At 43.3% G+C, this 22,172-nt stretch overlaps 1 protein-coding gene across 4 annotated transcripts in view; it reads right to left on the bottom strand.

Annotated features, from left to right (window-relative positions):
- The window catches only part of TJP2 (tight junction protein 2), a 533,564-nt gene that overhangs the window by 56,169 nt on the left and 455,223 nt on the right, over positions 1–22,172 (bottom strand). For all 4 annotated transcript variants that reach the window (XM_085632998.1, XM_085632999.1, XM_085632996.1 and 1 more), the window contains 6 exons: positions 22,041–22,120; positions 20,506–20,716; positions 19,941–20,041; positions 7,056–7,268; positions 5,961–6,071; positions 2,125–2,463 (listed from right to left, as the gene is read on the bottom strand). In XM_085632998.1, coding sequence (XP_085489124.1) covers positions 2,125–2,463; positions 5,961–6,071; positions 7,056–7,268; positions 19,941–20,041; positions 20,506–20,716; positions 22,041–22,120 — 1,055 coding nt within the window. The remainder of the gene's footprint in view (positions 1–2,124; positions 2,464–5,960; positions 6,072–7,055; positions 7,269–19,940; positions 20,042–20,505; positions 20,717–22,040; positions 22,121–22,172) is intronic.

The following is a 22,172-nucleotide window of genomic DNA, read 5'->3' as shown; positions in this document are numbered from 1 at the left end:
ATGATGGGTGGCAGAGAAGATAGGAGATATGCGTGCCTTTTTTTACAGTGAGTACATACATCGGGTGTAGCTATATACCCCATCATGCATGTTCTGGAAACCTTGCTTGCATCCATTGTAGCAGATATATTTTCTACCAATTCTTGGCTTAATTGGTACAACTGGCAAGGAGGAGAAGGGAAATGGGGCAGAGACTGAAAGCAGGGCTTTGTCATTTGATCATAAGTAAGAGATGGTTGTATCTACTGCCATTTCTACAGAAAACCATACCGGCCGCTCTGGCCTACCACAGATGACTGATGCTATCCTGGGACTTTAAAGAAGTATGGTGGGTCCTTGGCCCAGACTGGTAAGTCCTACAATATTAGCAAGGCCTTTAGAATCTACATCCTTAATTGCAGCCAGAAGAGAAGCATTCCAATGCCCAATGGAGCTGCTTTTGGATGCCAGAGTTACAATGAGAGTGGTGGAAGGATGTCATCAGTTCTATATATAGCGTATATGGTGCTGGTTGGAGGGGTGCATTACTGCAGCATGACAGGAGAAGGACGGGTTGTAGATTGTGAAGGGATATTGTAGGCGCACTAATGTAACATAAGTGAGCGGGAGCCATTGACGCAGAAGTCAACTGACAACCTTTACCTCGAGGATATTCGAAACACCTCTAAAATAAGTGAAATCAGTTCTATGCAGAAATCTAGAGGTCAAAAACACTGATGCAGAAAACTTAATTTTTTTTATTTTTATTATTCATTTGTTTTTTTATGGTTTGGGAAAGATGGTTTGTCTCAAACCATTCATTTTCTTTTCCTCTAAGTGGGTTAAGACATTGTTTTCTGGGTGGGTAGTGCCATACAATGCAGACTAACTTTCCAAGACTATCATTGTGTATTTCAATCTGGAGAATGCCAATTTGCATTTGTCCCACTGAAATACAACAAAAACAATGATTGATGTCTTTTACACAATGTTTTTGATTCAAATGCTTTTTCAGCAGTAACACTGCCTCCAGGGAAAACAAAAATTGCTAATGGCAACCATGTTCAATGCCTTAAAAAGGCTGAAACCGCTCCTATCATAAAATATATATTGGGAAGATAGTCCTAGGCAGCCCTTTCAAGAGACTGCATGATTTGATCCATTATTGGAGTGTGGTAGACTGGAAGGAAGGGATAGGGCTTCCAAATCCTTCCCCAGTGCAATGAGAGCATGTTTGGCAATCCCTGAAATAGCTTCCTCCTTTACAAATGTTTAACTTTATTTATAGCAAACAGTTACATTAAATGTTGAGTCTGCATCGTCTTCCTTTAAAAAACAAACAAAAACAAATTACAAAAAATAGGAGAAATATCCATGACCAGGAGATTTATTTCGCTATGGAAAGTCCATGTCATACCTTTGAACTCGGCTGAAAAGTTCAGAAGGTTAGTACAGTTTTTATAAAGCTTTCCTGCCTAATTTATTTGCAGAACGAATAAAGGACTCCTCTTTTCCAGTCATTCTATGCTTTGGCTTTCTCTGGCTGTGTATGTTGAAGGATCATGATGTAGTTCAGGAACTGTGCACAGATGGAACTAGGATTCATCGCAAAAATCTTGTTCTGACTGGACTCAAAGAAACACCAAATATTTTGAAAATAATACTGCAAATCATAGCAAAGGAATAGTGTGTTAATATCACATGACTATTAGCCAAATTCCTAAGATCCTATGTCCAATACCATAAAAAACTTAAATTTAAGGGTGATTTATAGAAGGCAGCACTAATATGCAGAATGACAAAACCAGAGTGTGTCTGTGAACCTGTAGTGCTTCAAGGTCCTCCACAGTGTAAAGATTTGAGGTCCACTGCATAGAACTAGAGATATTTAAAGGAAATTGGGAATCTTTAGGACAGCATCCATGCATGAAAATGCAGAAATCGCACCTTTTGTCAATATTAGTGCTCATGATATTTGAAATGGTTAACAAATACTACGTGCAGTAGTAAATCGTGCATGTATGCATCTTACAGATTAAAACCTAGCTACAAAGTAAAGGAGTGCTGAAAATAGATAACTGAATAAACATTTAGGATTATGTCCACTGATCACAACAACTCAGATATTTTGCAAATGCTTCTCACCCTTGCATTCTGTGCTTCTTGCAGCTCCTGAATCCTCAGCGCCTTTGCCTTGTGGTCCATTTTCTCAAATATTTTAACCTTTCCGAGTACAGATTTTGGAGCATTGCTATTATCCACTGCTTTCTCTGCTGAATCTTCATCCTCCTCTGGTTGGAGGTTAGTTTGAGGTGCAGCCTTCAGTATGGGGCGTCCAGCAACAGATGGCTTCTGAGCAATAGGTGGAGGGCCCTGCTTGCCTGATCCTACAGAGGCGTCACTGCTGGCAATACTGGGGCCACTTGGCCTGGATTCAGAACTTCGTACAGATTCAAATGAATCTTCTTTGCTTTGTAGTTTAACCTGTGTACAGAGCGATATGTGTATTTAAATCAAGACACCACATTTATTACTTCATTAAGACTCAGTCTTGCAAAACTGCAACTGCTTGGTGAAAGACCGCTTTATATGACTAAAAAATATTGATTAAGTCTACTTTTTCATAATCACAGTTCATGAAAATAGATAGCCTTTTCAGTATCAAACATGCCTGTGCTTTGGTACTATTCAGTGCGGTCCAGCTCTGCAAGGAGAAAGTGCAGTTTTCAACATCAGAATTATCACCTCAAGCATCTCAACCTTAGGCAAAAAGAAATTCAGAGTACACATTTTTACATTGTCCCTTCATTTAGCCAAAAGGCATGGGGTTAAGTGAGGTGCCTTCTATCCTCCGTGATGATAAATTATGACGCAATACTTGAAATGAGAAAAACAGAAAGAGAGGAACTTAACTCTTACTAGCTCTTTAGATTACCTTAAAAAAAAAAATCATAAATATATCTTTCTTTGAAAGCATACAGTAAGGGATTAAGTAGGATCTCTGCTAACGTGCAGGTAAATAAGCAATTATGACATTGTTTCAGGGACTGCGCATAGTACAGGCAGTCAAAGTATACAAGGCAGAATAAAATAAAACCTGAGGACTTCTTGACAAGTTCTCAATTTCTGAAATTGCCTGCAGTAGGCGGCAAATCATTCTCAAACTCTAATGGAGAGTTAGCTCCTACAGATATGTTTTGGTGCCAAATATCCTCCCAGAAGCTAATTGGCCTCTTCTCTTTCCTTAACACTGTGTCATCTCAGCCTCTGCTCAGTATTTCATCCACCCCTTCCATTATCAAATCAGAAAAACTGCTATTAGACTCCCAGTTTATAACAAAAGTGCATAGATGAAGTGTGATTGTGTCCGACAGCATTGACTTAAGTCGAGCTGAAGCCTTGTGGTATGTGCACCTACATGTACCAAGAGTCTTTAAGGCAGAAAGCAAAGTGTTTACAAACTGAAGGCCTTGTGGGCTGGAGAAGAGGACCACAGCACATCTTAGGATGAGAAATATCTTACGGAAGAACCATCTTCCTTGGTTTCCACTCCAGCTTTACAGGTATTCACCAAACATGCAGTTACTGATTTAAACAATGTTAGTGCTTCTCCCTCTGGAGTGAACCTCAGTCTGAGAAGTATTTTTGCTTGGGCTCCTGAGCTAATGGCAAAGACATCTAAACATATTTCTCCTTATAGTCCTATGAGCTACACAGTGCAGCCATACACCCAGTGTGTAATTTGTAAAATACAGGAAAAAAGAAAGAAATGAATGAGTAAGTGCAGATGCCCCCAAATGTTCTTACAGGGTACAGTTTAAGCCATTACTGGCCCAGGGCCACATTTTACCAGCTATTTCCATGCTACAGAGCCTCCACACATTAACAAATCAGTGCCTGCCTCCAGTGACTGCACCTCACACAATGCCCGTCTCCACTCACCAATTTTTAACTGCCCTCCAGCCAGGTACAAAGCAAAAACCCTCTCCCCCTTTTCATTTGCATCTGCAGGGTGAACGGGACCGCTGCAGAAGGAGCATTAACTCTGAGCGGTGTTTCCAGAGATCTGCATTTTGTTGCAGGTGAATCAGGTCACAGACTATATCATTGCTTTGACTAATGAGAGTTTAAAACATATTTCTTTTGGAGTTCTCTCCCAACTTGTGAAGAAACATAGTTAAGACACAGTGATAGCACTGAATTTGAACCTGCCTTTGTCGTCTTGCCTCAGTCTCTCTCATTCTCTTTATCACCAACACTCACTCTCTTCTCCAGACTCCGCCCTTCCTCCCTTTTCATGGATAGCAGTCTCTCTCAATTCCCCTTTCTCAGTCCACGTCTCTTCTGCACTTATAATTTATTTTAGAATTAAAAGATTGAATAAGCCATGGCGAGATTCTGCGTTGTTTATAATTAGCTTTAAATGGTGGACTAACTTCACACACTCCTCTTCTGCCACATTCTCTGGAAGGTCCTGTGAAGTCAAGTAGAGACAGTGCTCTGGCGCAATGGATAAGGCGCTGTGTCTCTGGCAGAGGGGGGACTGCTGAGCCATTGGACGTTTGCCAGGGCACGGTCTGACCCCACTCTGGCCTAGAGTAGCCCATCCCTTCTGTGGCACCAAGTAGGAAAAGCAAATACGGTGCATGTTTTACAACAATGTGATATACAATAAAAATGTTCAACTCTGCGCAGTCAGCCTCTAGTGAGTCACAGCAAGTAAATGTTTTTACAAAAACAGCAAAATGCAGGAAGGAATTGTCACTGAATAGGTGCACCAACATCAATGAGAGGGCAAGCACCTGGATCAAGTGCCAGTGATCCAAAGTAAGTTACGGTGGTGCGAACAAGCACCCATAGCCTCAACTACGGCAGACACCATACTTAAGTTAATGTAGTGAAGTGAATGATCTTGCCACTGAGATCTCTATGCTGTTTGGTTAAGTGTGAAATCGTGGAATTACCTCGCACCAATGGGAACAAGGGCCACACCTCCTGTCTGTTGCACAAACATCTCCTGCTCTCCCACCACACTTGGTATCAGTGGCTAAATTGGCATGTACTGACGTGCACAATCTCAAGCATACCTCCCCTTGTGTAATGTACACGAAAATCATTCAGAGCAAATTATGTGTTCTTCTAGCCATCTTAGATCGAAACTGATGCGAGCAGTATCTAGTAAAATAATTAATAGCTGGATACGCCATTAACATTATTGAGCTCACAATCAAATGGCGGGCCTATTGAAATCTTATGGTGACAGATCATCCCACAAACCAGTCTGTTTGTATTAATATCTTTACTGTTATTCAAAGACACTTGTTAAAAGCATAAGCAGCAATATTGCCAATTCCACAGGCTTCTACCAAATACATCACGGCCATCTGATGGACAGCAAATTAATGATCGCTAATGTGAAACTTTGTGGTCTTAAGCAGCAGTAACAGACTCACTTGCCAGTATCAGCAAGTATGCAAAATTAACCCACAAACGAAATACGTAAAGGCAGCAATGGCCAAATGCACTATTTTTCTTTTAAATTCATTTTTGTGCCTCAGAGAATGTATGCCTCTCTATGGTCAGCTGTATGCTTCATGCAAAGGAGCTAGAAATCAGTTTGGGGGAAATATATTGAGCACTGTCTCGCAATTTAAATGGGAACATACCATTTCGATCGGTACACAACAGATGCATAGACTTGCATTATAGCTCTGTTACTATATCTATGCGTCACAAAACTCTTTCACAGCCTACAACAGCGCGTACATTCAGTACACCTAGACTCAATTCACTAACTATAGTAAAATACAGAAAACAATAGAAAAAATTGAGAACCTTGCTCATCTTGAACCTACATGCAAAGACACTTTAATGCTTATGGTTATCTCAGAAGTGCATTTAAATGCTCCCGAGGTAGAGTTTTCTTACAGCAATCAACACATTCATTTTTTGTGAACAGACACTTAGTGAACCCCACTCACCTTTGGTGGCTCTGGCTTGAAAGATGGTGGTGGACTGGGATCTCGAAGTACTTCTCTGCTGCCTGCCCTCCTCATCTGAGCTTTTGGTTCTGGGCTGGGTTTCCGTAAGGACTATTTAAAAACACAATGCCAATTACATGAAAAATAGACAGAGTCTTTAAAAGGTGTTTTCAATTTATATTCGGATCATAGTTGGCACAGTGTGATGCTGGGCATTTTATAATGAGTTTGTTTTAGTGCCACCACATGAAAGAAGTGACATTAACACCAACTTCAGGTCCTTGATGTATTTAATTGAAAGTTGTTTTAGATCGTGCACCCTTAACCTATTCGGGATTCAGAGTGAATTACATTCAGCTCACTGCACATCTAGCAAGTGAAATAACTCAAACTAGCATTTCTCTAATCAATTGTTTCGAAAGGCTAGTACAAGATGAATCGGTCAACAGTGCATCTATTTCAGTTTTATGTTTGTTCAATTTCAACATCATATATGTAGAGAACACATGGGTAAATACTTTATAGTCTGCAAATAGCATTATGTGTGTATGTTTTCAAGCAAATTCCGTTACTCTCAGTCTCTCAGACAAATATTGTTATTTTGCATCATGAACTCTAGGATGTAATTTTGGTTGTGGTGTAGTTAACCAGCATCTCTACAGAGCACATCTAGAAGGATAGATGCAGAAACCCAGCTTATAAAATATAAGAAGTTGGTACCTAAGCAATTTTAAATCCTTTATTCTGGTTTGCTTTTACCAACTATTAATTAACAAATTCTGGATGAGTGACAAACATTCTGGGTACTTTTATATTACTTACTGCAAAAATCACACTTTTTAAATGCACATTAAATCCCTCACAGAGGAATTAGTCTCTGCATCGTAACCAATGAAACAGGATGACAAAAACAGGTTTTTTTGAAGTCATTAGTGATTCTTCTTATGAAAATTAACGAACTCTTCCTAGTTCAATCTTTTTCCTCAGTCACTAACTGAAATGTTTGATTTCTCACCTCCTTAGATCGAACAGTAGTTAAGAAAATTGAAAAAAGTGATCTTTAATATTTTCTTTCTCAAGTTTGAGATGTCTCACCTCCTCAGATCGAACAGGCTCAGATGAGCGGCTAATGGCTGAAAGTGGTAGTGGGTCATCCACTAACTCATCCAGTTCATTGTCTGTGTAGGCACCCCCTTCACCATCTGTGTCCTCGAAGTCGCTCACTAATCGGCTGTCGCAGCTTAGGTAGTCCGCACCCATCGCTGTCAGGTAAGACATACGATCGTCATCTTCATCCATTCCATCAGCCTACAGAAAAAGTATTTTTGCAAAGCAAAGAGACAAAAATAAATCATAAGCAAATAATCCAATAACCATGAAGAAATCAGGAATTCATCTTCCAAGCAAAAATTTTAAATATCTGAAGGAATTGACATAATGCATGCCCAGAGTGATAACACCATGCAAATGTCAGAACTCCACTATACAAATGAACAGAAAATAACAAGTGCTCTAAAAAAAAGACGTGAATATCTATGCTGGTGGGAATAGTATTTTGTGGCCATAAATCCACTTACACAGCCTCCAATTGCAGCAGCTTCAATAACTCAGTTCACTAATGCAGTCCACGGGATAGACTAACAACCAGGCTAACAAGTAAAATTTTAATCCAAATGCCTAGAATACACTAACATTAAATTCTGAAAAACAGGAGTGCGTTTAAAACTTACATTCTGATGTTAAGGTATCTTTACAAGCAGTTAGGGCTTCTATTACACAGAGACCAGTTATTTACTAGGGTTGAGAAAGCGGAGTTTTTTTCCAAATACATTTTGATAATTTAAACAACAAAAATTGAGAAACTGACATTGATTTTAGATCATTTGAAAATAGTTATCCCCCGCAAAGCATTGAAATATTTAAAATCGAATGTAATCAAATATTTACTCTAATGTTGCAAAAGGTGGGAATCTATAAACTGATTCTTATTGGCAAAAGTTGATGACTTTGTTGGTGTTTAATGCCTTACGGCTGGCAGCAATTAGAGAAGCATATGAAATTAAGTTAAAGGTACAGTTATTTCAGCTGTTTTTGAAAATAGAGGACAAAGGTTTAGGTTTCCCAAAACGTAAAAAAAAAATACTATGATGTGAGCATCATGATGGCGGTGATGAGAACAGGTTACGTGCTCTACAACGATGAGCCCTCTGCTCTAATAGATAATTATTGTAAGATTAAAGGAGTCTCCCTTTTTTTGAGACACATATTTAAGGCTTGGATGAATTGCTTACATTGTACAGTGGAAGCAAAAAGATTGCATGCAAAGTCTTTCACTTTGAGAAATGCAGGTATTAAACAATAAAATAAAGCTTTTGTGTGGAAATGTTGGATTGTAGCAAGGATCTTAAATGTTTTTCAAATACGGGTGGGCGTGTTTTTGGAAACTCAAATTTAAGTTTAGGATTTTACATGACTTCTTGGGCTAGAGACAATTCTAAGACTTCAAGTGATTTTCTTATTCCAGACATCCCAGTGTAAAGTAAATTAACAATAGGTGGCATTCAGATAGCAGCAGCAGTCTAATAAGCTGTTGTCTGGCAAAGATGCCGTTGAAATGCAAGGGACTAATAAATGCACTGTTTCCTGGGAACAGGAGCAGTGCAGCTAGCTTATGTTTCCATCAGCTATATAATTTGTATTGTGTTTTTGAAATGGAATTTCAGTTTTAGACTTAGGCACTTGTACATAATGCAGATGGTTGATATTCCCGAATCTGTGCTTTGTTAGCCATGTCGACAGGACTCGAGAACAAGAAGTCCTATCTAATGAGATTGCAGGGGACAGACTCTGTTTAAGGAGCAGGGTTTTAGTCATTTGCATGTAGTACTTGGCTGCAAGTACAAAAGATCTCCGACGTTTGGTGTTTCTTTGACTTAAGGGGTACCTCTGATCACGATTTGTCTCAAAAGATGTGGGTATTAAGAGCCTTAATTATTACAAGAAAGCAAATCCTAAAACAATAAAAGGATCCTGCAGCATCAACAGTGAAAGGATGGGTACTGAACTTAATACCATGATACATTTATGAGGTTATGTATCACTGACCCAAATGTAGGACTAGGGTGGATAGCTTTCAACAAGTTCTATGCATAATGACAGTGGGTTCGATTAGCCTGTGTTAAGGTATGCCTTGTTTTTTTTTTTTTTTAAATATAGAATAAACAAAAAATAGGCATTTTAAAATGTTGCCAATTACATATCAGGGGTGCAGGTATATTTTAGATTTTTGTATTACTATTTGTATCTTTTTTTCAGTGCACTCTTAAAACGAACCTTAGGTGGCAAACTCTCACCTGTGAACTTAAGGAAATTCACGCTCTCAAGAGAAGTAGAAACAATCTCACAAACTAGATCTCCTAAAGAAGTGACCTAATCACTAGCATGTTTGAACCCACTTACTTTCTCTCTTTCAGGTTCTTGGACTCCTAGCTATCAATGAATGTCCAAGTGGAAAAACTAGTAAGATCAAGCTTTGTTACTATAAAAACTGTGCGACGCATCTTCCCCCACCTGGAATTTCCACACAATGCCCATGCTACTTTCTCTCTTGTTTTGGCTAAACCTGATTACGCCAATAGCCTCTACCACGGATCTTCTTTAACAACTATAAAAAGACTACAACGGATTCAGAACTCTGCTGCCAGACTACTCTTACATATAAAGCCACAAGCCCACATCTCCCCTGCCTTGAAGAACAAGTTACTTACCTTCGGTAACGCTTTTTCTGGTGGATACAGTATATGCCTGTGGATTCCTCACCTTGTGAATATCCCCTGCGCCAGCAACATTCGGAAACTTTTGTAGCAGTCCACGCCGATGGGGTCGACGACGTCAGAGACACGGCTCCGCTTGTGACTCCGCTGACGTCACCGGCTCCATAAGAAGACCTCGTCGGTGTGATGACGTCAGTTCCGCCCCTTTTTTCCGTGCCTTCGAGGCACACGGACAGACTGACAGCAATATATATACACAGTATACACAGTACACAATATGCATATCAACACACTCAGTGTGGAAAATAAATAAAGCACAAGAAATAACATAATGCTTTTGACACACTTGAAACCCATCAATAGAATTACAGGCATAGAAATACCGGTATAGAAGGATGGACAACGGGGAGGCGGGTGGGTCAGTGAGGAATCCACAGGCAGATACTGTATCCACCAGAAAAAGCGTTACCGAAGGTAAGTAACTTGTTCTTCTGATGGATACATCTGCCAGTGGATTCCTCACCTTGTGAATAGATTCCACAGCAGTCCCCACTTCCGGAGGAGGGTGTCCACCCTTCGATACCAGAAAATCCTGAATGACGGATTGCGCAAAATGTCCGTCCCTCCTCACCTCGGTGTCTAAGCAATAATGTTTTGCGAAGGTGTGGAGGGAGGCCCAAGTTGCCGTCCTACAAATGTCCTCTACCGGAACACCCCTAGCTAAGGCAGATGTGGAAGACTTTGCTCTGGTAGAATGAGCCCTCAAACCCTCCGGAGGCTCCTTACCAGCTAGGGAGTAGCATATGTTGATGCACAAGACAATCCACCTGGAAAGGGTGCGCTTGTGCACCGCTCGACCCTTCCTGCAGCCAGCAAAGCCCACAAAGAGCTGGTCATCAATCCTGGAGTCCCTTGTCCTGTCCAGGTAGAAGCTCACCGCCCTCTTAGGGTCCAAGTGGTGAAGTCTCTCCTCCTCCTTGGAAGGGTGAGGGGGAGGATAGAAAGAAGGAAGGGTAATGGACTGCCCCAAATGGAAGGGAGTTACCACCTTAGGCAAAAATGCAGCCCTGGTCCTGAGTACCATTCGTTCAGCATGAATGGTCAAAAACGGGGGTTTTGAACTTAGAGCTTGAAGCTCACTTACCCTCCTTGCCGAGGTGATTGCAACGAGGAAAACGGTCTTAAAGGACAACAACCTCAAGGGACACTTGTTAGGGTTTGAAGGGAGAACCCATAAGATAGGTTAGTACAAGATTTAAGTCCCACTGAGGCACAATAAAGGGAGTAGGAGGAAACTTGTTTGTAAGGCCCTTTAAAAAACGAAGAACAATAGGTGATTTGAATAATGACGGCTGATCCGGCAAACAAAGGCAAGCCGACAGAGCCGATAAATATCCTTTCACCGTAGCCACAGCAAAGCCTTGCTGAGCAAGAGAAAGGGCAAACTGTAGAATATTAGACAGACGAGCCTTCAAAGGATCAATGGACCTCTTTCCACACCAGAGAACAAATTTAGACCACCTATATGAATAAATAGATTTGGTGGAGTGTCGCCTGGCCGATAAAATAACATCCACCACATCCGGCGGGAGAGAGAAAGAATTCAGGTTGCCCCGTTCAATCTCCAGGCATGAAGTTGTAAGCTCTGGAGGTGGGGGTGTAGAACCTGCCCCTCCGACTGCGAGAGGAGGTCTGCCCTCAGAGGGAGACGAAGCGGAGGGCACGAGGAGAGGTGGAGAAGATCTGTGTACCACACCCTTCTTGGCCAATCCGGGGCAATCAATATAACTTGGGACCGGTCTTGGCGAATCTTCCTCAGAACCCGAGGAATCAAGGGTATGGGAGGAAACGCGCAAAGGAGTCGAGACCTCCAACTCAACTGAAACGCGTCCCCCAACGCTCCCTGCATCCGATACTGGAGACTGCAGAACAACGGACAGTGCGCGTTCTTGCGGGTGGCAAATAGATCCACCCGAGGAGTTCCCCACGTCCGAAAGACGTGACGAACCACCTCCGGATGGAGCCTCCACTCGTGGTCGGCGGAGAACTGCCGACTGAGACTGTCCGCACGCACGTTCAGCACCCCGGCCAGATGATTTGCCATCAGACAAATCTGATGGTCCTGAGCCCAGGACCATAGACGCAGGGCCTCTCTGCAGAGACAAAGAGACCCCACTCCTCCCTGTTTGTTTATATACCACATCGCGTTAGTGTTGTCCGTCAGGACTTGAACAGACTGACCGCGAAGGGAAGGGAGGAAGGCTTTGAGCGCCAAACGTATCACCCGCAATTCCAGAAGGTTGATGTGAAGCAACCTTTCCTCTGGAGACCAAAGACCCTTGATCTCCAGATCCCCCAGATGAGCACCCCACCCTAAGGTGGATGCATCCGTTATCACTGTGGCCACCGATGGAGGAAGATGGAAAGGCTTTCCTTGAGACAGATTGCCCTCCATGCCCCACCAAGATAGATCCGCCGCAGCTTCTCTGGAGATCCTCACAGACTCCCTGAGATCTCCCTTGTGCTGATACCACTGCTTGCGGAGGCACCACTGGAGCGCCCTCATGTGCCAGCGTGCATGGTTGACCAACAGAATGCAAGAAGCGAACAGACCGAGCAGGCGAAGAACCTTCAGGACCGGAACAACCGCTCCGTTGTAAAAGAAAGGAATCATTTCCTGTATGTCGAGAATCCTTTGAGGAGGAGGGAATGCTCGACAAACAGTAGTGTCCAGTACCGCACCTATGAACAGGTTGCGCTGAGAGGGCACCAGGTGAGATTTGGGCACATTTATTGAAAAACCCAAGTTGTACAACAGTTGAGTTGTATCCCGCAGATGATGCAGCACCTTCTCTGGAGACTCCGCCTTGATTAGCCAGTCGTCCAGATAGGGGAAAACCGAGACCCCTGACCTTCTGAGATGGACTGCCACCACTGCCATCACCTTCGTGAAGACCCGAGGTGCAGAAGTAAGACCAAACGGGAGGACCGCAAACTGATAATGTTGCGACCCTACCGTGAAACGGAGATACTTTCTGTGCGACTTCAGGATTGGGATGTGAAAATACGCATCCTGCAAGTCGATGGACACCATCCAGTCCTCCTGATTCAGCGCTTGAAGAACCTGAGCAAGGGTGAGCATCTTGAACTTCTCTTGCTTTAGATAAAGATTCAAGATCCTGAGGTCCAATATCGGACGCAATCTGCCGTCCTTTTTCGGAATCAGGAAATACCGGGAGTAGCATCCCTGACCCCTCTCCTGCTCTGGAACCACCTCTATCGCACCTTTCTGAAACAACTTCAGGACTTCCTCCTGCAGGAGAAGACGGTGGTCCTCCGAGCAAGCCCCTTGGCAAGGAGGGTAATTTGGAGGGAATTCCCGAAAGGGAAGGGCATACCCATTTTCCACAAGATCTAGAACCCAGAGATCTGTAGTTACAGATTCCCAATCTTGTAGAAAATGGGTAAGCCGGCCCTCCACAGGACCAGCATGATCCGGAATGGCGGATCTAGGGCTGTTTTGCGGTGGTGGGAGGGGCTGAGGAAGAGGAAGAGGAGGAGGAGAGCTGACGGCCACGTGTGCGACCCCTGATTCTTCCTCTGTAACCTCTCGACGAGGAACCTTGCTGCTGCTGCTGTTGCTGCTGTTGCTGCTGCTGCTGCTGAGTCTGCCTATAGGCTCGAAAAGAATTCCTTCCAAAACCTCTGTACCTCTTAAAAGACCCTCTCGACAGACTGGAGTCCCAAAGATTTAGCAGTTGCCTTGCTCTCCTTGAATCTTTCCAGAGCAGCATCTGCCTTTTTCCCAAACAGGCCAGACCCATCAAACGGTAGATCCAATAGGGTTGCTTGTACATCTTGAGAGAACTCCGAAGTTCTCAACCAAGCACTTCTTCTAGTTTTTTTTTTTTTTAAACATTTTTTATTGTGTTCGTAACAACAACTCAACACAGCTCTCCACTGCCCCCCCCCTTCCAACGGAGACTGTTACATGTAGCATTGCTACCAAGTATGCAAAAGATCATTCACCCTTCCCACGTGGAGCCCCCCTCCCTCTCCCTCCCACCACCCACGTCAGTGTGCCCCCCTCTGCCTCTCCCCCTCCTGATGTGCCCCCACCTTACAATGAATCATGTACGGGTGCTCAACCTTCCCTAGGCAACTCGGGCTTGTCCCCCATGTCAACCCACACTTTATGCATCCAGCTCTCACCACTGCTCCCCTCCTACTCCCCGCTCGCCACTTCCTCTTGTCGGTCAGAAGTGCTCCCCTCGCCCCCTGCATCAGACATCAGCCACTGAAGTTCCACCACCAACGCCTCCCATGCTCGGGCCGTCGCCAGTGCCTTTTCGTCATCCCTCCGAAGGGCTAATTGCAACCGGAGTGTACCCTCTGCACCTGCCCATCTCACAAACGCCGTCCTCCACCTCAAAAAGCTAGGCCCCGCCCGTGATTTCCAGTGCATAGTCAGTTCCCTCTTAGCCATGATCAACCCTAAGTCGTAGAACTTGCTGGTAACCTTCGTTCGGCGGGTATGGGGAAACCAGAGCAACAAGCAGGCCCCCATTTCCGGGGCAATAGAGCGGTCTGTCACCTGATTCAGGCACTCCATAACAGCTTCCCAGAAACCAAGCACTTCTTCTAGTTGCAACTGACGACCCCATGATCCTTGCAACAGAATCTGCTGTGTCCACCCCACTTTGGATCACTTGCTGCGCAGCCGCCTGAGCATCAGCCAAGATGTCGTTAAAACCAGATCTATCCTCATCAGGTAGCTTCGGCACCAGTCTCCTAGCCGAATCCATCAGCGCATGTACATAGTGTCCCAAAAGACATGTGGCGTTAGTCGATTTCAAAGCCATGCTGGCTGATGAAAACGCCTTCTTTGCCGACTGGTCCAGTCTTTTTGCCTCTCTGTCCCCAGGGACCTGTGGAAAGGCTCCTTTAGACTTCCCAGAACAAGCCGCCTGAATTACCAAGCTCTCAGGCGATGGATGAGACGACAAAAATTCTGGATCACCTGGGGCCGCTCTGTATCTCCTAGCGATAGTCTTAGACACCGCAGGAGCAGAAAAAGGTTTGCGCCACACCTCCAACACAGGTTCTGCAATGGCCTCATTAAATGGAAGCAAAGGCTCTGATACCGCTATGGGAGAATGCAAGACTTCAGTCAAGATGTTTGACTTAAACTCCGTTGTTGGAAGTTGGAGATCAAGTAACTCCGCAGCTCTCCTTATGACTGCATGGTAGGGTGCAACGTCCTTGGATGGCTCATCTGATGGCGGAGTAATCTCCCACTAAGGAGACAGGTCCAAGCCACTAGCTTCCTTAAGCTCGTCAAAAACCTCATCCGACTCCACCAATTCTCCATCCTCCGCTTCCTCCTGAAGGTATCTCTGCTCCTCAATAATCCTTTGAGTCTCCCTTCTGGAGCGAATTCGAATCCTCGGCGGCGCCGTAATAGACTCAGACGGCGCCGGTGCCGGCGTAGACCGTGGATCCGGCGGAGCCATCGGCGTCGAACGAGGTCGAGCCGGAGCCGGCGAGGATGGAAGCGGCGTCGACGTTCTCAGAGCCGGAGGATTCCAAGACGGCGTCGCTGGATAAAATGGATAGAAAGGGGCCTGAGGATATACCTGCGGCACCCCTAAGTTAAATGCCAAAGGACCCGTCGGACCCGCAGGTGCACCAGGGACATACATGGCACGAGCAAATACCCCATACATTGCATTTAAGTAATGTGATGGGTCCTGACCTGGCCCAGGGAAAGCAGGATACTGGCCAGGCCCCACCGGACTCGGGCCAACCGGCGCCAACGGTGGAATCAACGGCGTCGCAGGCTCACCCGGGGCTTGAAGATCTTCCAGGGCCGGAGATGGAGCCGGAGACGGAACCGGAGATGGAACCGGCGTCGGAGTCCGGGCTGGAACTGGCGAAGCCGGAGACAAAGAGACCACCAGAGATGAAGGACCAGCAGGCGAACCCGGCACAGGAGAAGGAGAAACAGAGTCTCCTCGACGCCGAGCAGGTGACTTCGGCTTCGGCGCCGTGCTCTTATCTGAATGGTGCCGAGAGGAGTGTCTTCTCCTTTTCTTGTGCTTCTTAGCTCGAGAAGCATGCCCCGAAGTCGACTTTGACGCCGACCTCGATCGAGACCTCGATCTCCTTCTCCCTCTCTTGTCCTTCATTCTGGCAATAAAGAGCTTTGCCTCCCGTTCTTTCAGAGCCTTCGTGCTCATCTTTCGGCAGCTGGTACAGCCATCCACATCGTGGTCCGAGGATAAACACCACACACAATCCTCATGTGGGTCAGTGATGGACATATGCTTGCCACACTCCCGGCAAGGCTTAAACCCAGACTTCTTTGTCGACATCTTCAAAGAAGACAGGAAAAACAACGAAAATACACAAAGTATCAGCGACGCTAACAACAGCGATTCCCGAAATCCGTTGGCTTCGACGGCGCGGAAAAAAGGGAACTGACGTCATCACGCCGACGAGGTCTTCTTATGGAGCCGGTGACGTCAGCGGAGTCGCGAGCGGAGCCGTGTCTCTGTGACGTCGTCGTCGACCCCATCGGCGTGGACTGCTACAAAAGTTTCCGAATGTTGCTGGCGCAGGGGATATTCACAAGGTGAGGAATCCACTGGCAGATGTATCCATCAGAAGTCCCTATATTGGTTACCGGCTGCTAGAAGTTCCACATTCAAGCTGCTTTGTATCACCCACAAAGCGATACATGGAACAGGACCGCTCTTCAACAGGAATAAAATCACCAAATACATTCAACAAAGGAACCTCTGCTCTAGATTGGCACCTCGCCTCAAAATCCCACCATACAAGGAAAGAAACATAGGTGGGACATCCTTCTCTGTCAAGCAGACCAAACTATGCAACTCTTTACCTTTAACATAAGATCCAGAGATAATTGCCTTATCTTCAGAAGACTACTCAAGAGTTGGCTCTCCCCCACATAACCACTACACTCAAACATATATATACAGCATATCCCTGGGTACATAAGCATTTATTTGTCCTATATACATATACCTACATATGTATATTGATTTGCATAAACGTGTATAATAATTATGTTTATAAATATATATTAGTCTATGTTTAACATGTATGTAGGTGACTGCATGAATAAGTAAATCTTTATCATAACTATTTACAATTGCTTCCCTATTGAATTACAAAAAAAACTGTGAAAAACAAATATTTTGTAAATACAACTTAAATCTACATATATTATCTTGCTTATACATATACATCTTCCACGTACTTGGGTATCTTTATATTTATTATTTTCCTTCCAATTCAGCATCCTCAATGCACTACCCTATATCTCACCAAATACCTCTCTCAATTTATCCTGTACCTCCACTCTCGGAGTCATCCCAAACCCCATTCTACTACTATGATCCCCAAATACCCCTTTCTAGACTCTTCCCTCCTCTACCCCTCCTTGCATCATCTCATACCTCTTTCTATTCAGATCTCCCAAACAAGCCTTTCTAAACCCTTCTCTCCGACTCTTAGCCTCCCCTTTACTCATCCCAAACCTCCTTCTACTGCTTTTAGCATCAACCCAAAAAAAAACTTGCTGGACCCTTCCCTCTTCTATCCCTCCGCTATCATTTGGAATCCAACAAACAGGTCAACCGCTCAAATTAATTTCATATTTCCTCACTAATCCTGTTTGGGTTCCAGAATAGCGTGCTTTCCGCCTAAAAGCGATTTGGCACCTCATTAGTGGTAGCAAGCGCTATAAAAATGCAAATCCTTCCCTCTTCTATCCCTGCACTATCCTTTTTCAAACCAAATAACAAACTCACATGTGCACCACTCAAATTTTATATCTCCCCATAATAATTCACCACTAATCCTCTTTGGGTCCAGAGTAGCGTGCTACTCCCCGAAAAAGCTCTTCAATGCCTCGTCATGGGTAGTATGCGCTATAGAAATACAATTTATAAAGTTAACTTTTCTTTGAATAAGGATTAAAAGATGCACCAGTGTCGTGTTTCTAAGAATGAACATACTCTCATAATTTCTCTGTGTTGGTCTTAACATCTACTTACTATATATGGCCAAGAGAGTGACCTTGGATTGGCACTAGAACAGTGAGTTGTCTACAGAAGGCACCTGCATGGCTCCCTGACACAGTAACCTTTGCTCATGATGTAGCTACAAACTGAGAAACCAATTTTTGGACAAATTCTTCAGACGCTCATCTATCCATGGCAAACGCGACATGACCGATCTGTCAGACACAGATTTAGAAACCAAAACAGGCTGTGTCAGAGGCATGGTGGGGCCCAAGGTGGTCATATGATGTAGTGATGGATAGAATACTTCACTTGAAAAACTTGAGCTACCTTATACGTGGCTCCATTGTCAGGGAGCCAGCTCCAGGCCAGGGCACAAACCTTAATGGGCAGTTGTAGAGCTTGCTCTAATTCATTCTCATCCTTCCAGAAAAGGAGTCTTTTCCATTCTTACATCAACACTGGTGCTGAATATAATGGGATAATCGTTGTTAGACATCACAGGCCCCTGAATAAAGGCAACAAGACCATTCCTCACACTTGGGAGCTGCTGGCTACCTGTGAATAAGTCTACACAAAAGTAGAAGGCTCTTGAGGCCATAATGATAACATCACTGCATTGGTAGCTGTTATGCTGCAATTTCAAACACCACTTACAACGTTTAAGGGTATCAGTCTTTGGCATTATCTTTTTGCAGTTGCTGCAACTTTCGACACATCAACAAAAGCAGGAGGACAGTTGAACAATGCAGCATTCGACAAATGAGCAACCAAAATGCATGGGAATAATTAATTGTGCACTGTACTATAAACCATAAGGAAACTGCTAACAGGAAACAAAGTATAATACCAGTCTGCAGTTAGGCACGTGTATCTACTCAGATATCATTCCACACAGGAACTACAAGAACAATCTAAGAGACTTCCTTAAAACATGATTCTGCTGAAGGCCAGGCATTGATATTATAAACAGAAAGAGGAAACATGGCAACACCAGATAAAGGCATGAAGTACAAACTTTATCTAACAGTGCACTGTTGAAATTACAGAAACAAAGTTCACATCAGCAAGAGACTCACCCTGTTCTCCTGAAATAGCACCAATTACGCCCATTCTTTCCTTCACCCAATTTCACATTTAATTTAGAAACGTTATTATTAAATTCACCAATAGGAATATTTATGGCAATTTAAGCAACAAAGGGTGACACCATTATGTAGTAAAAACTTTAGGGGCCAGTCGACATTTCACTCTAAATAATAAGGAAAGCAGATATGCAGAAACACAATTACGCACAAAAAATGACCTGTATTTCAGTGTACCCTTGCTAGATCTGGAAATCAGAGCAAAAGGGCTTTCTGGTATTTGTTATCATGGGTACACTGAAATAGCCGGGGTTTTTTTTTTCCCCGGGTCCGATGATTACCCTGCTATGGTGCCCCCCTTGCCTTTCGCACCATGAGATTAGCCGGTACCTGGTCCTAGCCCGGGCTGACTTGGCTGCTCCCTATACCAAGGTTGCCTATAAGAAGGAAACCGTTTGGTTCTTTGCCTTCCAAGATTGTGACTGCAATAGCTGAGGGATATTGTGTACCCACTATCTCGCTTATATAACCCTGCCAGTTTTGTTATGAACTGAGACAGCTGCATGTAGGTTAATCTGGTCTGGCATTGGAACCATGGTAGCAATGAGGACAAAAAAAAATAAAAAAATAATAAAAATAAAAAATGACCTGTAGCATTAGTACAACCACACGAGCATACCTTATCAACATTCTCTAAACAATAAGTTAGAAGAGACAAATGACCAAGATAAGTCGCACGAGAAGAAGGATGAGTATTAATGGCTTAAATGAACAAGAATGTCTTTACAGTATAAAGACTATTCCTGTGCAGACCAGTTATCTGTTGGTTTGCCCATATTATTGTTCTGCACAATCTTGGCTTTTACAATGACAAGTAGACAACCGGCCATGAAGCAATAACAGTTCACATATCTTCAACCACACTCACACGGCTATCTTAAAAAAGGTAATCTCAATATGAAAATAATCATTCATTAGCAGATATGTAAAGAAGAGATATGTAGACACATTAGTTTAAAGGGTTATTGTTGAATTTGTATATGCTGGATATGTGGTAAAATTATAAAATACCTTTCCTTCCGATACCCAGACAGCTTCACTTTGCTGTTCCTTGATTAAATCTTTAAGGCTGCCATACCAAGCTTCATTTGCTGAATTCAAATTGACAGTACCTTTGAAAGTAAAAATGTGTATACATTTGTTATTTTTTTCTTTTCCAACAATGGCCTTGCCATTAATCTGGCAAAAAGAATTATGTTAAATCTGAGGTGCAACTTAAGCATCCTTTATCACATTGGAATTATGGAGAGTCAGTGAATGCATTACTAAAGCAAATGTCTTCAGACTTCCTCACAGGGTACATCAAACCTGATTATGAAAGCACACTGAGGTCACCAAAGTATTTCTCACAGGCTACCAACAAAATCATTAGATTGTAATGGACCATAATCACAACTGACTGGGTCAGGTTTAGACCCTAGCAGGCACAATCCTTTGCCATTCTTGAACCATGCAGCAAACTGGAGCACCATTTCACAATGTAACTAGTTAGCCATGTTACTAATTTCGATTTAATCTCAAAATTATAAATTAATGGCACATTAAAAAAATTAATTATGAATGCACGGCAGCTAACCTGTGATGAGATGAGGGTATGTCTTCTTAAGCTTATTTGCCTGATCATACAGCTTTCGTGAGCTCTTGTTGGAGGACGGACACAGTTTCTGCCTCATGACTTTAATACCAGATTTACTGTCTGGGTTTAACAGGATTACAATAGGGAACCATTGAGTATAGTTGAGCAGATCTACAGCTTTTGGCGTCACATCCAACAGTGCATGTTTATCCTATTGGGAGACAGATAAATAAAAACATCCAGATTAGAAGGCAACTAGTGAATGGTGAAGTACGTGAGCAGATGAGCTGTATATTGCATCAATGGTGGAATCTGTGACCATCAATAAACATCTGAAATCCTTTCTAGTGACGATTTACATTCAAATCTTAGCAAAACAACAAAATATTTTGCAAAGTAGGATTTGAAAGAAAAATTGACGGATGGCCCACAAGCTGTCCTCTTGGAATTCCCGCCTCATTTAGAGTGCTGGGTAATGCGGTTTTCACAATGTTGGAAACATTGCCTGTTCAACCACCAGGAACATTCATGTAACAGGCACAACACCATTGCCACTCGTGTCCTTGCTGCAGAGACCACAATGTAAACTGTGGCTGTCACAGACAAAAAAAAGTGCAGAAAACTCCTGTATAAACTGGATGAAAATTCAAGTTGCATAAAAGAACATTAGTTATCTTTCTTCTAAAGATTACCTACCTCCTCTCCCCCTTTGGGTATCTATCTTCAGGAATAACAATAGATATGATGACAAGTTTTCCATAGCAGACCTCCGGTCAAACCTTTTTATATGTATGTGGTAGTGGCTAGGGGAAGGGAAGGAATACCCACCAAACCAGCAGACAAATTTAAAGTTGACCGAACTCGAAATAGGAAATGTAATCGGCCCCATGGTTCCTGTATTCAAATTAACCTTTCCAGAACTGTGCATGTCTGAAGACAGCACTTGGCTACCTTGGAGAATGCTCACCTGTCAGTTGTGAACCAGGAAACAGGGGGTGAGCTTTGATTGCTAAAGTTCTTAGGAACATCACTTCTTGCAAATGACAGAAATCCAGGTGTTAAGAATGAAGTTCTAGCGTTCATGCTGCCTTCTCTACTTGTGATGGATATATTATGGTTCTGAGTCACACCTCCTAGCCCAAACTATCGTAAAAAAACTATCTGAGCTGATAAAGTCTCACAATACAATTTACTTTAAAGTATAGGTTTAATTTCTGAGCTTTTTGTTTTAGATGAAATACCACTAACAATTAAACAGACATTTAAGCCAATATCATAGATTGTACGGTGGTCTGCTTTTTTTATGACAAAAAGTTAAACAATAACTTATCAATGTAGCACCTAAATGTTTAGGCAAATGCAGATTGTTGTGTGGCTACTTATGCTCACTCACATTCAGGGATCATATACTGCCGCTCTTATACCTTCGATCTTTGGGGAAACGTGAAGTGTTTAATCTGAGGCACGTTGTGGGTTGCATCAGCTTAATTATGAAACAATGTTTGAGCGCTGAACAGGATATCAGGTTACTTTACCTGTTCAATTATCCGGCGAACCGTATTCAAACGCACCACACCACTTGACTTGTCCGAGCCAGCATCCTTGGGTTCTGTTTCTGCAAGGAAAACGTAAACTTATGCACTACAAAAACCAGAAACTGTATTTTG

The sequence above is a fragment of the Triturus cristatus genome, chromosome 2_1 (genome assembly GCF_964204655.1).
Source record: "Triturus cristatus chromosome 2_1, aTriCri1.1, whole genome shotgun sequence".
Lineage (NCBI taxonomy): Eukaryota > Metazoa > Chordata > Amphibia > Caudata > Salamandridae > Triturus > Triturus cristatus.
The sequence above is the reverse complement of the archived record's forward strand: the minus strand, read 5'-3'. Positions and strand labels throughout refer to the sequence as shown.